General features: G+C 39.8%; 1 protein-coding gene across 6 annotated transcripts in view; it reads left to right on the forward strand.

Annotated features, from left to right (window-relative positions):
- The window catches only part of DGKB (diacylglycerol kinase beta), a 301695-nt gene that overhangs the window by 145226 nt on the left and 135807 nt on the right, over nucleotides 1-20662 (forward strand). For all 6 annotated transcript variants that reach the window (XM_081164533.1, XM_081164535.1, XM_081164532.1 and 3 more), the window contains 2 exons: nucleotides 1250-1339; nucleotides 8654-8814. In XM_081164533.1, the coding sequence (XP_081020659.1) occupies nucleotides 1250-1339; nucleotides 8654-8814 (251 nt within the window). The remainder of the gene's footprint in view (nucleotides 1-1249; nucleotides 1340-8653; nucleotides 8815-20662) is intronic.

Genomic DNA, 20662 nt, shown 5'->3' on the forward strand with positions numbered 1-20662 from the left:
GGACTTTTGGCAGTATTAGAGCATATGCCTCATTAAAATTGGCTCTCTTAATATGAAGAAGTATAGGAGTATTCTTTTTCTATGTCGTAGGAACACTGGAAGCTGGCTCATAATCAGTAAGACCATTAGGGTCAGTTATTTGTGTCTTCTTGTGGGAGCCATCAACACAGCTTACCCGACAGGTCTGAAAGCACCCATTTTAGCCATAATCTTGAATGCCCCCCCTCCACACACAGAGAGACTAATTTTATTGAGCTGTTCATTTCAAGGTTTCGGATGCTGCCACCGACCTTCTATATAAAGTTTTTGTAGAGAAGGTCCACTTATGGAATGTTCTAAGAAAGTAGATTCTTGAAGCAACTTAGAACTCCTATTCAGTCACTTTGACCTTTGGAAAAGACAGTAGGTTGTAGCCAACTTGAGTTCTACTTGGCACAGACCTATTGAAATGAATGAACCCAAGTTAGCCATGCCATTCACTTCAATGGGTCTACTCTGAGTAGGAATAGTATTAGCTGCGACCCCATGAAAGCACACCTGAATAGTGTGTGTATGGGTGTGTGTGTGCAATTTTCCTGTTCAGTGAGATTACAGGGTCCCTCCAAGCACCTATGAAGTTTAGATATCTCTCTGTAATTACTCACTTTAGAAAGGAAGCGTTTTCTTTTCCCCCGTTTTGTATCTATTCATGTATTTACTTGATATATAATGTACCTTGGCTTCATATAAAGGTGGATAAGGAACATATATGGAACAGTTTAGAGGTGTTTTTTCTTTAACAATCAAATGGTATATAGATTTTATGAAATATGAAATAAACATATTGGGTTGATCTGTTCAATAATTATAAAGAATAACAATTATCAAAAGATGGCCACTTGAACAAAAAGTTGAAATATTATCTTCTTTGCTTCTTTTCCAATATAAGTCAGAAAGTGCCAGAGCTCTAGAGCTGTGTGATTCTCCCACTGAAATATGAAGCACTGGCAGCTAGTCAGTGGCTAATGGGCTATATGCCAAAAGTGTCTAAAATAATAAATAATGGAATAATGTATGAGAATGGCAGTTGCAGGAAAAATGATAACTCAATTAATTTGGAAGGCTGCTTTTTTCCTTCAGTAATACAGCCTAATGGTTGAGTCAAAACATTATCTGACCACAATATTTATGCAATTAAATACTTGTTTGATCTATACATTGGCTCATCTGCTTTTTACCATTTAACAGTATCTACTTCTTTCATCCACAGAAAAAGCAAATCTGATTAAGCACCCTCCAGTTGCTATTCTTCCCCTTGGAACTGGGAATGACTTAGCCAGGTGTCTGAGATGGGGAGGAGGTAAATAAAAAATTATTTCACTTGCTAACATGTAGAATAAATTTCCTTTGTAAAGGTGTATTGCATGCAGTTCTTTAACCACTGTTCCTGTTTCCAGGGTATGGAATGATTTTTCTCCAAAGCAATGCAATCAGGCAGTGGCTCATTGGTTCAAACATGACAGTTCTGGTTGCATTTAGCATTGTCGCCTTGATGTTTCCTGCTCAGTGCCTGCACATCACAGTCATGCCAGCCAATGAACATTGCTCCACTCTGGTAGGAGGAGTAGGGAAAGCTAGGACTGAACAGATCTGTCAATTTTGGTTTCTCTCACTTTTCAGTCTCAAGTTCAGTCCTCCCTTTTTCCACATCAGTTTGATTTTTTGTTAACTAAAAAGCTCCGTATGAAAGTTCATGTGTATTTTTCTGTGAATTTAGCCCACTGTGTGTTCCTTTTAGTTTGCTGTTTTGCCTAATATGCATGCTTTTAAATATCATCTTTCTCTAATGTGATGCATTTTTTTGGTACATCGTTTTCAATGAGAGAATCATTTTGGGCACAACTTTGCTTTTGCGTGAGCGGGTTTTTTTGTTTTTTGTTTTTTTTGGTTGCATAGTTGCATTGAGATATTTGGAAAAGACATATTTCAAAAGATAACTTGTCTTTCACTTCATGTAGTGGTCCAGAAAGTGGCAGTCAGTTACCAAACCAAGCCAATTTCTCCATCCTTTTAACATAAAGCCAAGAGGTGCCTTGCATCTTCTTCTGCAGCCATCATTAGAAGTCCCCGAGAACTGGAACAAAAGTAACCTGACTTTGCCCCACTTTCTGAGCACAAGATCTCACTTGGTTTCACTGCTGCATGTCAGCACTTAGCACTACTGCATGTAAGACAAACCCATAAAATCAGAATGGCAGAGGCATGAGTGATATTATTCTGTAGTGATGTCAGTGGTGATAACCTGTGCTGATAACATATTAGGGAGAATGAACTTGTGGACCAAGGCTTTTGGTTCTGTCTCTGTATATTCATCCAATCTTTTGTACAGGCTTTGTACGGAAGTTTGGATGAATATGCAGAGGTCAGGGATTGAGCTGGCGGCTCCAAACCTTCACAGGGCTAACAAAAAGTTAGCAATTTCTATGAGTTTGTAATCATGAAATTTCTAAATAGCAATTATTTTTACCTTTTAAAGCAGGATTGTACATAACATAAAAGCACCCCCCCCCATAATCTAGAAACAAATGCTTGTTTCTTTGCTCCTGGCCTTCCCGAAAAAATGATCCGAAGTTTAGTGCTATTTTTGTTCAGGGATGTTAAAAACCAAGTCTCAAATCATGCAATGCTAATATATTGGATGTTTGTTTGTTTTTTAGTTCTTTCCTTCTTTTCTCATCCTGCAGTAGATTTCAGACAATCAGTCTTCTGGTGCTATCTGCCAGGATTCCTGGAGGCAAAGAATAAATAAAACCCACACATTTTTTGTATATCCAGCACTGTATAAAGGGGAGGACAGTAGAAACTTACACAAGATGCCATGAGAAAGATATTGCCAAGCAAACAGGAGGCCTTGTGATTATGTAAGTTATACCGCTTTAAGGTATCAAAGCAGTCTGTAAATGGCCTTAATTATGCTTGTCTACATTTCAGTCTCCAGAAGACTCTTCTAGATCCTTTACATTTGAAACTTGATGTCTAGTATTACAAAGGTAGTACCTGACACTCTTACATTGCTGAAGTTAAGCCGGTGAGAATATGATCAGTTCCTGCGTGGAAGATTCATGAAAGCTGTTCTGAGCTCCCTAAACAAATGAGGAGGATAAAAATACAGTCATCAATAAATGAAAATTATTTTATACATATCTCTTTCTCTAACTATGTCCTCAGTGCCAGCTTCCAAAAAGTCTTAAGCTTTTTGTTTGTTCTCCTTCACTCTTCCACTGCGAGTTCATAGCTTTAACTAAATGGTATCTTTTACATTAGGACTGTTTCCTCTTCCTCTGGTTCCTTTGTCCAGGGCTTCAAAGTCCCTCATACTAGCTTTGTTTGGTTGTAGCTTTTTGACACACTTGGTTAGCTTTCACACTTTCACACCATGAACTTTGTGCTCACTGTGATCCTGCCTGCCTATGCACATATATTTTGGACTTTCCCCAGCTTCACTAGTACTGGTGTTGAAAATCTTTGCTGCAATGCAAAACAGCCTCCGACAACTACGTAAGTTTTATCCAATTTTGTGGTAACTCTTTTTGCTCACAAATATATCCAGTTTGAATGGGAAAAATATATTTCTCTCTTGGTTGTCTTCAGCTGGTCTTGAACACATAGCTCAGAGCCTCAATGATTCTTCTTGGTCTGCCTTGTTCCAAATCACTTTCTTCCACATCTTGCTGTTTTATTCGTGTAATGTTATAGATCGTGTTCTAGGAAATTATATGAATATCTCAAAGAAGAATTCTTTTCAGATAATAACAAATCTGCTGGTTAGCATGAAAGGCTTAATCACAAACAATTGTAGTTGTAGTATAATCAAATTATTTAGAAAATGTGTATTCTTATTATTATTATTTAAACATAATAATAACTGGAGTTTTCATCAGAGGTCCTAGCATTAGGACCTGGGTCAGATTTTAGCTATGCCTTTCATGTTGCTATCTTAAATACCTTTTCTTTAATGGTTTTCCTTTTGGAAATGTAGGCTATGTAAACTTTTGGTCCCAATCCAAGAAAAGCTGGTTGTGTTAAGCCATTCTGAAAGCATTGGTACATTAGTCAAAATAATCTTGTCTCACCGACCTTAAATATTACTAGATTTCTGTCATAAATAGGATCATTGCCTGTCTATGCAGTTGATCCACATTTCCTTCCTTCCTTCGTTTCTTTCTTTCTGAAACTCACTACAACACCAGCAAAGAGCTCTTGTATATTGAGTTAACATTTAACTTGAAAGCCTCATAGGTGTAGCCCTCTGGGTTTTTTCCCCCTCCACAGGCAAACTAACTCAAAATTATGAAAGCTAACCTTTCTGGGACCGGTATGACTTCAAAAATATCCACCCAACCTCATCTAAAGCATCTCTTATCTTGACAGGCATTCTCTGCATGTAAAAAGAATATTTAATTTCTATATCAGCTATAAACATCCTTCTATGTGTGAGTGATGAAAGCTCACACGTGCCACTCGTGTTTCTTAATCTCTTATTTACAGAAGTCCATTGTAATCCAAGCTATAAATATTTCACCTTCTTCCACAAAATAATGGACTTTTTGGGGAATGTAAGAAGAACCCTGCTTCATCAAGCCCATCTAGTGCAGCTTCCTGTTCTCAGGGTGGCTAGTCTGTGGGAAGCCTGCAAGCAGGATCTGAATGCCACAGCCCCCTTTGCACATGCCATTCCAAGCAACTGGTATTGAGAGGCATCCTGTCTTGAACAGTGCAGGGAGAACATAGCTGTCAGATGGCAATGGTGGTTGCTCGTGAGTAACCAGTCAGGACCCCAACCTGTCTTTTACAGGTTTTATTTTGGTGCAAAGACTATTTACAGCGCAGAACCACAAGTTCATGTCTGCCTCAATCGCTAGCAGAATCCGGAAGTGGTCGTTTCCGGGTCCTCCCCCAACATATGAGCTTAGTCACCCCCAGCCTTTTCCTTCCTTCTTTGTGTTTTACACCTCTGCGCAGGGTGGGCGACAGAAGAGGCGTGCTTCCCTCCTGGCAGGGTGCTGAGGCTCCCAGAAGCATCCTCTGGTCCCTTCCCCTCTTCCCCACTAGAGGTGTGGCTTTCCCCACCACAGGAAGAGGAACTGCTTCACAAGATTTTTGGAAGTTCCCTGTAACCCAACTGCCCCTCTGCTTCCCTTCCCTGTTCCGATGGCGGTCCCCTGACAATAGCCATCGTGGCTAGAAGCCTCTGAAAGCCTTAATCCTTCCTTATCCAGAGATGCATAGCTACTTCATGCAATGACTATGTTTTCAGGCTTTATGTGAAATCTGGTATGCGGACCAATCTGCTCCGCCAGACAGGTGGATATGCCAGCAAGAGGAGAAAACATTTATTAGTGTACTCCATAAGCTGCTTAACTGGTACACTCCTTCCTTATGGAGCTTCTTTCCGCTTCCTCTGATTGTCTGGAATGTTCTGCAGAATGGGAGAAAGTAGGGATGTGTCTAACAATGCAAGTCTGCACAATGGTAATTCATTTTGTCACCGTCCCTCTTCTTGGACCCTCCATCACTGAACTCTGTTACTTCTTTCTTTATGGACTGTCCACTCTTGACTCGCACTTAACCACTTAGAAAGCCGTCTGTTTAAACTAGGAGGGGAAAAAATAAGCCCTCAAGTTCTCTTCTTTTTACTATTCTTTGCCTCCTTTTCCCTGGTAGCTGATGCCACAACACTGATTTTTCCCCCCTCCTGAAACTTTTCCATAGGATTGGAGAACAGAAGGGAGGCCAACAAATTTGTTTGCTGGTGAGTAATTTTCCCTTCTCGATGGTGCAAACTCCTAGCATGGATTATGAATTATTAAACAAATAACCTGTAACAATTTTACAGAATCAACTTCATTGCTACTGAATGCATTGCTTGGCAGTACTAATTTATTAGCTTTTATAGTGAGATGATAAGATCTCATTATCTTTTAAAAGGATTGAGCCCCCTCTCCTGTTTATCAAACAAGCATGTGTGTGGTGTGCATTTGTAGGGAAGATAATTGACACAGTATTTTTTATTTTGTTTGTTTATTAGATTTATATGCCACCCTTCATCATCTCAGGGTGGTTCACAGAATAAAACAGTACTGTTTTGTGCCCACATATAGTAAAAGAAAAAAGAAAAAGGCAACCTTTCAAACACTATAGACATATGATGGCTATCACATAGTTGCAGCCATGCATTTTCTAACAATTCTCAGCTGATGAAGGACTTTTAAGTAGCGTGATTACTGAAACAATAAAATCTTTATGGAAAGTTTTTCCTCAGGTTAGACTTCTCAGCTTTCTCTGATCTTATTAAATAAGATGTTTCTGTTTAACAGTGGTGTGCATTTGCTCCTTTTGAAAGCTAGCTACAGCTAATAAAGGCAATTTATTTAATATATTTATAGCCTGCCTTTATCCCAAGTTGGGAATTAAGGTAGCTTACATTTGAAAATACCAATTATAAAATACAGTAAAAACAAACTTTGCTAAAAAACAGCAATGAAAACACATTGCATTGTGTTTAAAACCAGCTGTTGAAATGCAATTTACCAAGACAGTAACCAGTGAGCAGCTCTGCCAGCATGTTGGCTTCCAAAGGCCTGTCATTGGAAGGACTTAGCAGGAAGGACTTAGGCTGCTAGAAGAAAGATAACAAATCTAACCTCTCTCCAGAAGGAATTCCACAATATGGGAGCAGCCACAGAGAAGAATAAAATGTTGCAGGCTCCGGGGAAGATGGTGCGTAGCAACACCTTACCTCCATGCTGAGCCCATGAGACCAGTGGCGTAGCGTGGGGGGTGCAGGGGGGGCCGGCCGCACCGGGCGCAACATCTGGGGGTTAGGGTTAGGGGGCGCAAATCCATGGGCTAGGGGGCGCAAATTACTTGCCTTGCCCCGGGTGCTGACAACCCACGCTACGCCACTGCATGAGACTGCTTCAAAGGGTTTTAGGCAGTTCTGGGGGATGTGCAGAAGGGTGAAACTACCCATAAGCTTACTCCCGAGCCTTTATTTGATTCCCTCTCACCTCCTCTAATCGCACACCTCAGTACCATATCAGAAACCCACTCTATTTTTTTAAAGGGTTTTTCCATGTGACATGCAGGAGCTGATATGTGGGATGTAGAAAGCCCCCAATCCCTTTCAGTGCTTTAAGAAAGAAATAGTCTGCTTGTATATCCAATGACGGGATGAACTAGACTGTTCTCAACTATGTTTTTGGGCACCTTGATGAAAAGTCACATATAAAGGCAATAAATAGAAATTGTAAGTTATTGTTAATTTAGGCTCCGTGAAAGCAGGGTGAGCTATTTTGCATTTGTTTGGTGGGAAGCTGAAGTTGTTTTTGTAGTTCCTTGGCCTGGAGCAAAGCCATCACCAGGTTTGAGTTGGGTTTTTGTATAGTGTTGCTGATAGCAACTGCTCTGGCTTACTTTGCTGCCACCCTTTGTTATAGCTTTCAGCAGCTGCTGTCACTTCTACACCCCCCACCCCACCCCCACACACACCATGGCTGTCTGGTACTGTAATAGTCCAGGAGACTAGGAGCCACTGTCTCTAAACCATGCTAGGTGGCTGTCATGTGCTATGCTTTATGTTATCATCATTTTTAATTTGTTTACCGTCTTTCTATCTTTCAATACTCAAGGCGGTTTACAAGCTGAAGAAACAAAAAATGAACATCTTATAACAATCTAAAAAAAGGTAAAGGGACCCCTAACCATTAGGTCCAGTCACGGACGACTCTGGGGTTGTGGCACTCATCTCGCTTTATTGGCCGAGGGAGCCGGCGTACAGCTTCCGGGTCATGTGACCAGCATGACAAAGCCCCTTCTGGCAAACCAGAGCAGTGTACGGAAACGCTGTTTACCTTTCCACCGGAGCAGTACCTATTTATCTACTTGCACTTTGACATGCTTTTGAACTGCTAAGTTGGCAGGAGCAGGGACCGAGCAACGGGAGCTCACCCCATTGCGGGGATTTGAACTGCTGACCTTCTGATCAGCAAGTCCTAGGCTCTGTGGTTTAACCCACAGCACCACCCGCGTCCCTTATAACAATCTAATGCTACAAAAATGTGATAATAAAACATAACTTTAAAATAGGCAACCTACATAAAAAGTAACATTCAACAATCATAAGAATAGTATTAAATGATAATAACATATAAAAGTTAAACAGAAATCCACTCAACAGTTTCAATAAATAATTTCTAAACTATAATCAATAAAACAACGGCAAGCCACAGTACATAAAATAATACAATATAAATTGGGAAGCAGGCAGCGCTTGGATCCCAGGCCATTATAATGCCACAGGTAAGGTTGTGAGGCGGAAAGAGCGGCTGGCGGCTCCATTACTACAAGAGCTGGACTCACGTAACCAAGTGACAGTGGACGTTGGCATCAGTTCTGTAAGGAAATGGTAGCTCAGGCATGGTATCAGCCTTGCAGGGCTGAAGAAACTTCCATATTATGCTAAAACTGACCTGGGTTTCCACAACTTAAATGCATTTTTTCTCTTGTGAAATGCTGCATGGTGAGATTGCGGTGCTTAAACTTGGGTGAGGAAACAAAACGAGCAGGGCAAAGGCAGTCCTGTTTAAAAGTCGGCGTGTGTGCGTTTTTGCAGGATACGAAGGCGAGAATCTTCTGAAGATCCTAAAAGATATTGAGAACAGTACAGAGATCTTGCTCGACAGGTGGAAATTTGAAGTCATACCTAATGATAAAGATGAAAAGGGAGACCCAGTGCCTTACAGCATCATCAATAATTACTTTTCCATTGGAGTGGTAAGAATTGGGCTTATTCTTCTGTGGTTTTTGTTATGTTTTGTTTTTGCTGTTCTAAGTAACTGTTCAGAATTGATGCTCAGAGTGAGGGATGGCTGAGCACAGATAATTTATTTTATATACAGTTTTGTCTAGAAAAAGGAATACATAAATGAAACAATTTGCATAAATTTATTTACATAGTCAAAATAGAATTATTTTCTCAAGCTCTTCCACCTGTTCATGTATGGGCAATATAATCACACAGTTCCTAATGGCTCATATGAAGAGCTGTAGCTCTAAATTAGTGGTGCCTATACAAATATAAACTATGAATCATTCATTAACACCTCTTAACTGTCATGTTGGTAAATATTCTGACTTTCAAAGGCACACTGCTGAAAAAGGTTTCTTAAATATATTCTTTTGTTTTAATGGACAGAATTAGGCTTGCTTCCATACGTTACTTGATGAATAAAGGTGCAATCAATTTATTGCTTCCCTGAATCCATTACTGATCTTCTGAATGACACAGAAACCAAATAAATAGTGTTAGCCCCGGGGGGGGGGCATGACTTCGTGGTGGAGCTCATACTTTGCATGTCTCGGGGTTCAACCCCAGATAGAACTGGGGGAAAGTCCTGTTTGAAACCTTGAAGAGTTGCTCCTGACAGTCAGCATAGACTGGGCTTCCCAAACGGTGGTGCACACAGACCACTCGTGGTCCACAAGATTCATTCAGGTGTTCCACAGCATTTCAAGTGGTCTATGGGGCAGGGGGAAATGTGGTGCCCACTGGAGTCAACAGTGCTAAAGTAGATTGATCAATGAGCTGTCTGCATGAAATCAGCTTCCTACCATAACTAGAGGGAGGATGCGGGGAAAGGAGGTGGCCAGATATTTTGTTAGAATTATATTGATGAGTGGAAGAATACAGAAGACATTTAACACTGAACCACTTCCGTTTGGGATGAAATGATTGCTATGTGATTCTCAACCATTCATAGAGCTATACTACTTATTCATTATTTTGCATTTGTATTTTACATTTATATTATCTTGCTAATCTATCCAGTACTCAACCCAGAGTGTACTAGTTACACCAGCTCCCTCTTGTTTGTTCCTAGCAGTTTCGTAACCAGAGGTGCCCAGCCTGTGAAAACTAACTTATTCTCTGCAACCCTTCAAATCCTTTCTCCAAGCCGCTTAAGCTAGTGACTATTGCCATGCCTTGTGACAATTAATTACAAAAGTCAGTTTTGGGCTGACCTTAAAAAGTTTAGCTGGTGCAGAATGTGGTGACCCAACTCGTCAAAAGGCGGGGAGCAGTTTCCCATACATACAAACAGGCACCTGCAATTACAGTGGTACCTCGGGTTACATACGCTTCAGGTTACAGACTCCACTAACCCAGAAATAGTGCTTCAGGTTAAGAACTTTGCTTCAGGATGAGAACAGAAATCGTGCTCCTGCGGCAGCAGGAGGCCCCATTAGCTAAAGTGGTGCTTCAGGTTCAGAACAGTTTCAGGTTAAGAACGGACCTCTGGAATGAATTAAGTACTTAAACTGAGGTACCACTGTACTTGTCTATTTGTGTGGAGGGGAGGCAGCAACCCCATCCCATGTGAAGAGACGCTCTATTTCAGATCATGTGTGAACATAGGTTAGATAATACAGTGGCAGAACAGCTTATAAATCAAGATAAACCAACCATAGAAGCAATTCAATGAGGAAAACTAGAGTTAACAAGAAATGTTCTCTGGATTCTTAGAGAAGCATGCCTTAAGTCTTAACATTATTTTTAAAAAACTGGTCTACCATATTGAGACAAAATTCATTCATTGTTGCTGATGAATAGAAATTTGTATGTATTCTCTTAAAAGTTATTATTGTATGGTAGCAAAGGTCTACAGCAAAGACAAGTGTACTTTTACAACACCTAATATATTACCATCCAAATGCACTATCAAATAGAAATTTGCATGGTCATGATTTAATATCCTTCAACTATAGCCAGTCACTAAGAGCCTCTTATTCTGCCAATAGGGGGGAAAATGACTGCTTAGTTCACATAATCATAAATTTGGCGTTGTTATGGGTCTAGCTCCCTTTCACAATCCTCTTAAGTTTTTAGCCTCATGTTTCATTCCATAACTTTAATATATTCTTCCAGAATGGGAAAAGAATCTGAGCTACAGCAACTTAGGATCATAACTTAATCTTATATTAGATGAGGATTTATTACCATCACCCACATGTACTACAAGCAAAAAACACTGGTGTTTCTGACGCTAAGATGGCAATGCAGACTTGTAATTGATGCTCATCTAAATGTGAAGGCAGTAAATCAAAGTGATACCCAGAAAAAACAAGAAATACAAGGCAAGGAAGAGGAAACCTTTTAGTACACCTAGTCCTTTAAAAAAAAATATCAGCCTATATCTAAAATATAATTAAAAATTATATTTCAGCTTATTTTTATGTACTTGTTCAAAATACTTATATCCTGCTTTGAACATCAGAATTCCATCAAAGGGACTAATAATAATATATAAATTATAACAAAAATTACATCTGCAACACTTAAAAGCATTGAAAAATGTATTGGAAGTCTAAACTTAATAAAAGCAACAAAAGCAGCTTAACATATATTTGCAAGCCTATGTCCCCAAACCCTGTTGTAATCACCATGTTTTCAGTCCTCACTGAAAAACAAACTGATAGAAGCCGGTCCTTGATAATTTTCTTTATTTCATACATTTAAATATTCCCTATCAGCTAAATGACTCCAAAGCTGAAATGTAAAGTAAGGGTAGAATCGGTAATGTCAGCGCACATGATTGCATCTCATCTTCAGGCTTTTCTGTCCGAAACTGATTATTTAGAGCTGTTCCAGTCTGGTTTTTGGCCGGGTTTTGGAATGGACTGAGAAATGAATAGTAGGAGCCCTCCCTTGCTGATTCTCCTGGTTCTCTAGTGGTTTTCAGTATCATAGACCAAGGTATTCTTCTAAGCCCGAGATGGCTAGAGAGTCAGTGGTAGAGCATCTTCTTTGTGTGCAGAAGGCCGAAGGTTCAACCCTAAGCATCTCCAGGTAGAGCAGGGAGAGAACCCTGTCTGGAACCAGGCAGCAGGCAGAGTCTTATCTCCAGCCATAGCCATGCAAACGTTTACCATTAAAACATCAAACAGAGGCTTATTTCCAGTGTTAGTGCTGTGGTCCATGAAGGTTTTGCTCCTTTCAAATACTCCTGTGGTTTTGTTTTTTGCATATGGGCTTTCCTTCAGAATGTAATCAGCCACATTCTTAGAGCTCTCCTGAGCTTGTTGACTTAGAGAGCCCTGGGGTCAACCCTATGCTCTTCTTTGCATTCTGCACAGATCAGAGGAACAAGATCTAAGCAGTTGAATATTTTATTAAAACGGTACTACAGAATACCGCTTTGGAGTACCTCTGCATTTTATATGAGGTGGGGGGGGGGAGAATACTGAAGCTACATGAAGAAAAGCAAATGTTCAACTGCAAATTCAGAATTATACAGAGACCTAAAAGCTCGGATGAATGTAACTGTCAGCTAGGTGGTGTATAATTAGCTTATAGTTATGTTAGTCCGTATATACTGTTAATTATTTATGGCATTATTTTCTCTATATGAGATTTGTAATTCACTAAGTAATGATTAACAGTTCATCATGGTGCTGTATTAATAATAATCCACCATAACTGTGATACATTCTCATATTGATAATATTATTTCTAACGGTCACTGAAGTATAACAGTGTGAAGTATTTCCTCCCATGAATGTCTTGTTAAGGATTTTCTGCTTAAATATTGGACAATATAGATTAATTCCAGAATGTCTGCATTCTGTTTCGCTTTGTTTTTGATTGCTTATAACCTTTGATGGTATATTTTATTTGGCACATAATGTAGTGATAGGCACAGTATAAGTAATGAATTCTACAGCTCCCCATGTCAGATGTTGTATTCCTGTTGTAAGAGCATAACACAAGTAGTAGAGCCCTATTCTGGATCAGAACAAAATCCAGCATAGGCCAGCATCCTATTGGTCCTCAGCAACTGGTACTCAGAGGCATAGTGGCTCTGACCATGGAGCTATTTTAAAGCCAAGATGGCAATTAAATGAACATGGGTATTTCTTTATTTTGTCATGAATTTGTGATTCCAGAGATTTTTCTTATTGTCAGTTTGAGCTATTTTCTCCCCCTGGGACAATATACATATATTGGGAAAACGTGCCATCAATATTTGATGCTGGTTTCAATTGATCAGGATGCAACCATGTCATAGTACCTGACACAAATTAAAAATATGGTTGTTGTGTCAGTCTAATATACAAAGCCAGTTATTTGTAAGGAAGATGAAAAGAACGAATGAAGATCATTCCATGTGCACATCTGGTCCATTATGATGGTGCAATACCAAGGCATCATTGTTTCCCCTGAATGTAGGAAAGGACATACTTCTTCCATTGATGGGAATTTGATTCCCTTGATGGGAATTTGCTTAAGAGCTCTGGATGAGTGTGGGAGCACATGTGAAGCTTTGTATCTTAGCTTGGTATTTTAGATTATCCATTTATGAACTTCAGCAGTAACTGTTGCATACATGTCTGTCCAAAAGGAAGCACTTACCCACTAAGCCCAACCATTTCTATTCTGGAGAAAGAAACAACCCAGCTGTTGATCCTCATTTTCTTTTTATTGTTCATATTTTATTATGGAACCAACTATTTACATTCTCCTTTCATTATCTACCTTTGAAGAATGGGTGCTAATTTTTTAAGAGAGGGAAAAAACCAAAAACTTGACAATGGGGGTCTAATGAGAAGAAATTGTTTTCTGAAAGGCAACTGTGATCATTTTTGAAGTTATTAGATTAATAAGTACAGGCTTAGTCAATGACATTTCCTATCTTAGGAGGGTTATTGACATTTTGATATGAGACAGAGAGACCTTTAATGAGATCTCAATCAAAGGTAATATTTAGATAATGATACATGAATTCATAAATACTAGTCAAATAAAAATGCTGTAGTCCATTTTGGCCTTCACCTTATGGGAATCAGCACAGGCCACAAGATTAACAAGATCATGATTGACTATTATACCCTCTCACTTTAACGCCTAATTATGTCTGGCTAATTGTATGAGATAATGTTTGAAGCTGAATTTAACAATGTAACTTTATCCATCATCCAGACAGATTCCCTGGGAAAAGATACTTACCACACCAGGTATTAATAATTGCTGCCAGTGTTAAATGTACAGTGTTCGATAGTGTGGTTATATTCAGTACACTTTCAACCCAGGCCAAGTGATTTCAAAATCTCTGAAGACAAAATCCTATCCTGGAGTTAGCTGAATAATACAGAGTGATAAAATAAAGTTATCTTTGCACCTTTACTGATTTGCATTCTGGGAGAGGAGGCAATATCTGGATGTGAAAAGCAACAACAGGTGATTGGCATCACCAGCATGGTTGTGGTATTCATCAGTGTACCACAGGCATGTGAGATCTCACTGTGAGGAGACTGCTCTCCCACACACGTTAAACACCAACCCACAGTGCCTCTGTTTTCCCTGGGTTCAAGCTCAGTTTACTGGCCCTTATTCAGTCCGCCACTGCACCCAGTCCAGCCTATCCTGGCTCAGAAATTATGGAGAAATAAAGCCGTGTGTCATCCGTATATGGATCACACTTTGCCCCAAACTCCAAATGACTGCATGTAGTGACTTCATACAGATGTTAAACAGCATTGGAGACCAGATGGTTCCCTGTGGTACAGCATAGTGCAAGGACCATGGAGCCTTAACACAGTTCCCCAGTGCTGCTCTCGGAACACAACTCTGTAGGTAGGAGCAGAACCACTGTAAAACAGTGCCCTGCAGTGCCAATCCCACAGAATCAGCCCAAGAGTATACCATCATCAATGGTATCAAAAGTCCATGCCCTCCAACATTTCTCAGATGAAAATAGGGATGTCCTACCATACCCTCCAACATTTCTGTGGTGAAAATAGGGACACCTTAAGGAAAAACAGAGCAAAAAACAGGAAAACCAGACTGAAATGGATACAGGTTATCCGTATCCTATAGGAACTCCTGCAACTGCTTGGCCACCACCCTCTCTATCACCTTACCTAAGAAAGGGATATTTGTGACAAGGCAGAAAGTTGATATAAACCATAATATCCAGTGTGGACTTCTTCAGGAGTGGGCATACTACCTCCTGTTTAAGGGCAGCAGGCACCAGTCATTTCCATAATGCTGCATTCATCTCATCCCTGGATCTGTTCCATCAACTGCTTTCACCAGCCAGGATGGGCATGATCAGGCCACATAATCTGAAATTGGCTGCACAGAGTATGGGAAAGCACTGCACTGGCTCCCTCAGCTGGAGTTGCAACAGTAGTGGTATCTAAGGCACGATGGGGCTGAGCAAATTTATCATCAAAGTGCTGCGCAAACTGCTCACAACATGCCATCAAGTGCTCCAGAGGTCCACCCAATGCTTCTGGTGTACCCAAAACAACTCTGCTGAACTGCTCTTTACAGTTGCAGTGGAGGCAGCAAAGTTCTGTCTGAGTAAATGTGGGGGCAGAATTGGCATCTGGATTTGTTGCCAAATCTGGTTCCAGGGTTTCTTTCGCTGATGCAGGTGAGTAGCTTTTGGGGGGTTTAGGGGTCATCTGCCTATCGCCTAAGGCATTTGAGAGGGGAGTATCATTTTCCATAATGGAGTGTAGATTGTTGACAATATGTTGTCAGTTCAGAACATTATGTGTCACAACAGAAATTAAATTCTACTAGATATTATGGAGTGGGATATTGGGGGTTTTGTTTCCTTTTGTTTTCTTCGAAGCAGCTTCATGTTTGCTTTTGAAGTCTTAATTCGACCCTCTGATTTACCTTGAGATAAGTTGCTGTTCCTTTAAAAGGAAAAGAAGTACTGCAATAATGAATAATAAAAATAAACCATTTCTCACTCCCACAGCAAGTGGTTACAAGTACTACCACCTGGCATCTTAGATAAATATAATAATAATAAGCATGCTTTCTTGGAAAAAATATCTGTGATTTGATGCATGGCAAGAATCAGCAAATCCATACAAGTCAATCCTGACTTGATTATATACAGAAACAAAAAGATGTGTTTTTGCCCCATGTACAGAGGACAGTTTTAAAAAATATGATAAAAAAACATTGTTTTCCATTCATTCTTTCAAAAGAATTCACCTTGTTTGGCTCCAAATGCAATTTCTAGTGAATATTCTGTCTTTCTCTTCCCTTGACCAGGGGTTCGTTCCAGTGATTTTTTGCATGCTGAGAAAAAAAGTTGATTGAAGCCAATAAGCTTCATGTTGTATTTCCCCCATTGCAAATCTCGCTCTTGTTTAGAAGTAAGCTTCAGATCTGGTAGTTTTTCACCTATTCCATATGGCCCCACCTGGTTTTTAAGATCTGCTTTGGTGCCTTTGCGCCAGGTTTTCTCTCTCTTTGGGAAGAATTATCTGATGGGGATAAGAGCCCAACCTTCTTTCTGATTTTCCTGACCTTATGAGTCCCACTCCTCAGGGACATCTGCATTTTTGTCATTAGTGAGTGCATGGACACATCAACATGTAATCAGAAAATTGAGTTGCGAGTGAGAGTTGCCCAGTAAAATTAGTTGGTTCCACACTTCAGTAGGGTCCAAGTATGGAAGAAAGAAATAGGGGGCATTTTGCCCTGGGGGGGGGGGATGCCCAGGCTGCAAGTCTGCTATGATGAGGAGAAAATGTTAAACCAAGATTGTAGAATTGACACAAAACCAAAACTCTCTATGTGACACTATGCTGCTGTTCCAGTAGGATCATGACAGAGAATCTCAGGCAGATATACAATTGGAAACTCTCTATGCTTTAGTAATGGGTTGGCAGGCTAAACCAATAAGAGACATTCATGCTCACAATTCATTTATGTTCTTGCATAACTCCTTGCATAAGGATGGCATCTCAACCCTTAAGCAGCAGGCTTCTAGTGATTAGTTCTGTATGAAACTAAAGCAAACAGTATTTAGTTACCAAGAAGACCTCCTGTGATTCCTCCTTGTTCCTTCTTCATTTAGTTCAATTATTCCTCTTTCTCTTTCTTGCCCTCAGTTTTGCTCACACCTATGCCCATATGGGTTTCTACAAAATCAGCAATACCTATTTAAATTAAACACCTATGGCAGGGCTAACAATCATACATTGACTTTCCAATTTGTTTAAAATAGTTAAGATGCATTAAGTTATAATTTTAACTACTAATGTACTTCTAGTTGTGCAAACTAGACTGAATCGGTTCTGAATCAGATTAGTGCAACTCCTAGGTGTGGATATGGTTCCAATTCACACTCACTCTGCTAGGTCTATTCAGACACTTTTTTAGCTGACAGTTCACATGAATGCAAAACTAAACAAAGGCCTGCCATTCTTGCATGAGTCGCCAGCAAAGGGTCTGTGCCTGTATTCATCGATGAACTGGGTCAAATGTGAATTTCTTTGGTGTGGCTGCGTTCAGTGGTCTTCTCCATGTGGAAAAGTTTCAAATGCTTGAGCTATTTCTTCCTGTTTGGTACATCAGGAAAAGGGTAGCACAATCTGACAAGTTTGAGGAATTTATGTGTACTAAATAGAAATGACTATACAGTATTCAACCTTCCTTTTTCTCCATCCAAGAACGCTCTTTGTATATTCATTAAAATTAGGACGGAACCTGAATAAATCATAGAAAGGCTGTGGTGTAACGATGATGACTTTGGCTTGCTAAAACTCTGAGGCATCTCAGGAATTTTCAGCTTGCATAGTAAAGAATATATCCTCAGCATACCCCTCCAAGTCATGGCAGAGGGGAGCGTTCAAACACTGTAGCCTGCCTGTTCAGGTTCCTTGGATTGCTCTCTGAAGGCTTGCATACATGGTGAAATTCATGGCTTCAGTCATTGGCTTGTACCAGCCAGATTTGTGAACCCTGTAAGAATTTGCTGTTGTGGTCCAGTACTTACTGTACCAGCCATAACATTCCCCAATGATATATTTCCTCTTTATACCTGGACACCCTAGTATCTGACTTAGATGATAACATTTCTAGCAGTGGTTCCACTAACTTGTTCCTTCCCCAAATAAAGGTTTAGCTGCTACTTTATATGTAAGTTGTTGGAGTGTAGCTACTTTCATAGATGGCACATAACTGGTGGGGACATATGGCTTTAATTAAGTACCCTATTCTAGCTCCTTCTTAGGCAGCTATCCACATGGCAAACGATATTTGTTGAACACAAATCAAGTTTCACAGCTGTCTCTTAAAAGAAACTGATTTAATGACATAGGTTGCTTTTAAACACTCCGTTGGGTTACGTTTTAGAACCTTAGGAGATGAAGCCAACAGAAAAAGATGGGTAGGACACATACATTAAATATCATATGGTTCTTCCCCCCCCCCATTCTTTCCCCCCTACATTTTTGTCTCCTTGAAGTATTATTTTCAAAGAAACAATTATGCAACAGTAAATGTTGGCAGGCAGCACTATGAAACCAATATGATTTTTTTAAAATGTTCTTGCATTTTTCATAATTTATCAACCGAAATGTGGCTTTTACAAATAGATAAATTACAGTTCTTTGGAGCTGCTTGTTAGAAATTTGTTGAAATTGTTTTTAACATGTGTGGAACTCAAGCAATAAGATTGCTTTAGCAAGATTGGCCAATGCTATGACTTGTAAGTGGAATTTGACTCTTGGACAATGCAAAGTATTAAAAGAAAGGTCAGGTACTGCTGTCCAGCAGGCATACAAATTCTCTCATACCCAACAAAAATTGAGAAAATCCTAAGGATTGTTTTCATTCCTGTTCATAAGTGTTCATGAATCTGTAAGTTATAAATCTACCCAGAGAACCACAGTTTTGGGGGATCTTTAATCTAGAGGTTGTACTCCACATGGGCTATTGCACTGTGTTTGTACACACTTAATTACTTGGAGGAATGATCAAAAGACAACTGTGTCTCACTTTGGGCTAAATAATAATAATAATTTCATTGCCAAAATTGTGGTCAGTGAATAATGAAAGGCTCCATGGCTTGAAGCACCTCATGTGGTGTTGCAGAATAGCGAGGTGAATTGTTATAAATGCTAAATTGTACACAACCTTTGTACACAACACCACATTGACTGAACCAATAGCTTACACTTAGTTCATTTCTATGATAGGGATAGAGCGGTGGGCGGGCGGGGGGGGGGAGCAGGGAGGAGCACTAGGGATCCGACAGGGCAGCAGTGGTGACCTCCACATACCAGAGGAGTTCTTGAAGGCACATGACTAGGGTTCAGATCTCATGAGGACAGTGAGATGGAGGAGATAGAAAGGGAAGAAATGAAATGCTAATAGAAAAGATGATTCCCTGAGTTCCACCATTACCCGAGGATGCTCAGTCACAGCTGCATGCCAAGGCTCTAGGAGCAGCTAGGCATGAATTTTTTGGTGCCTAGACTATTCTGGACTCCTCTAAATTGAGATTCTGCTAGCAAGAGACATCCAGTGAAAAAGTAAACATGAGGGAGGTAAAGATAGGAATGCCTTTGTAGGTTGTTCATCGTAATTATTGGGCACATGCAGAAGGTTGACTGAACTGAGCTGCTTGGTAACATAAGATGACTCCTTGATAATTCCTACTTCAGCTTATGCTGAAAGTCAGGTTAAATGACACTGCATAAAGTACATTCAGAACAATATGTCTAAAGTAAGTCATTCAGTATAATGCTCTTTAATATATTTTATGCATGGTTTTTTGAAGGGGATTGAAGAACACTGCCTTAATGTGGCATGGTAGCAAATCTCCCTTCCAGATTATAGAAGTCTTTGATACATTTAGCAGGCATTGTTTTTATAATTAATAACAAATGGACCTGGAAGCTGTGAGCTCCCCCCCCCAAATCATTTCACTGTGTACCATCTCAAGTGATTTATAGTTTGACAGAAACCAAATTCAGTGTCACGTCTGATATAGCAAAAACAATAATTTGTATGTATTTTCAAATTGGAAATTATAAATCTGTGAGATAATGTAATTTTTAATTGGTGTGAAAAACGCAGTAATTTAACTGTGAGCACCAAAGTGATTTTGTGTCAAAACATGCCTCCATTGAGACTTCTTCTGAGGCTGTTGCTCTTAGAAGTATCATGGTTTCTTGCTTCCTTCTTTCCTGTTATTTCTGTTTTTAATATTAATTTTGTTTAAAAGATTAATATTGCAGATGCCAGCAGAGCTTCCAGGGTGATTTACAAAAATACAAGACAAAATTACCCAAATAAAATACAACAACAACATGTTTAAAAATAGGAAAAATATATATTTAAAAGCTGGCGGGGGTGTGTGTGAGAGAGAGAGAGAGAATGTTTTTATCTACTGTTATTGTGACCCTTCCTTTGTTATTGCTGTCAGACCCAGTTCAAGCAATATTAATGGGGGCATTTCTGCTGTCCATTGTCACCTCCCTTGCCACCTTGGTAATGTCGCAAGTTCTTCTTTCATGGGCCACCAGATGTACAGGGGTACACCTGACACCACTATTATAAACCCAAGGGAGAGGACAGTCTGGCATTGGAAGTATCTACGTTATTCCAATAATTTTTCTAATGCGTGCACACACATGCGTGCACACACACACACAGGATAGGACAACAACCAATAGGCTCAAATTACAGGAAAATGGGCTTGGACTAAACATTAGAAAGAGCTGAACAACAGTGAAAAAGGTGAGCTCAAAGTGGTGGATTTGCCTCCATTTTTAAGTCATTTTTAAGAGGCTGGATGGCTACCTC

This window comes from Podarcis bocagei, assembly GCF_964188305.1.
Source record: "Podarcis bocagei genome assembly, chromosome: 12".
NCBI lineage: Eukaryota > Metazoa > Chordata > Lepidosauria > Squamata > Lacertidae > Podarcis > Podarcis bocagei.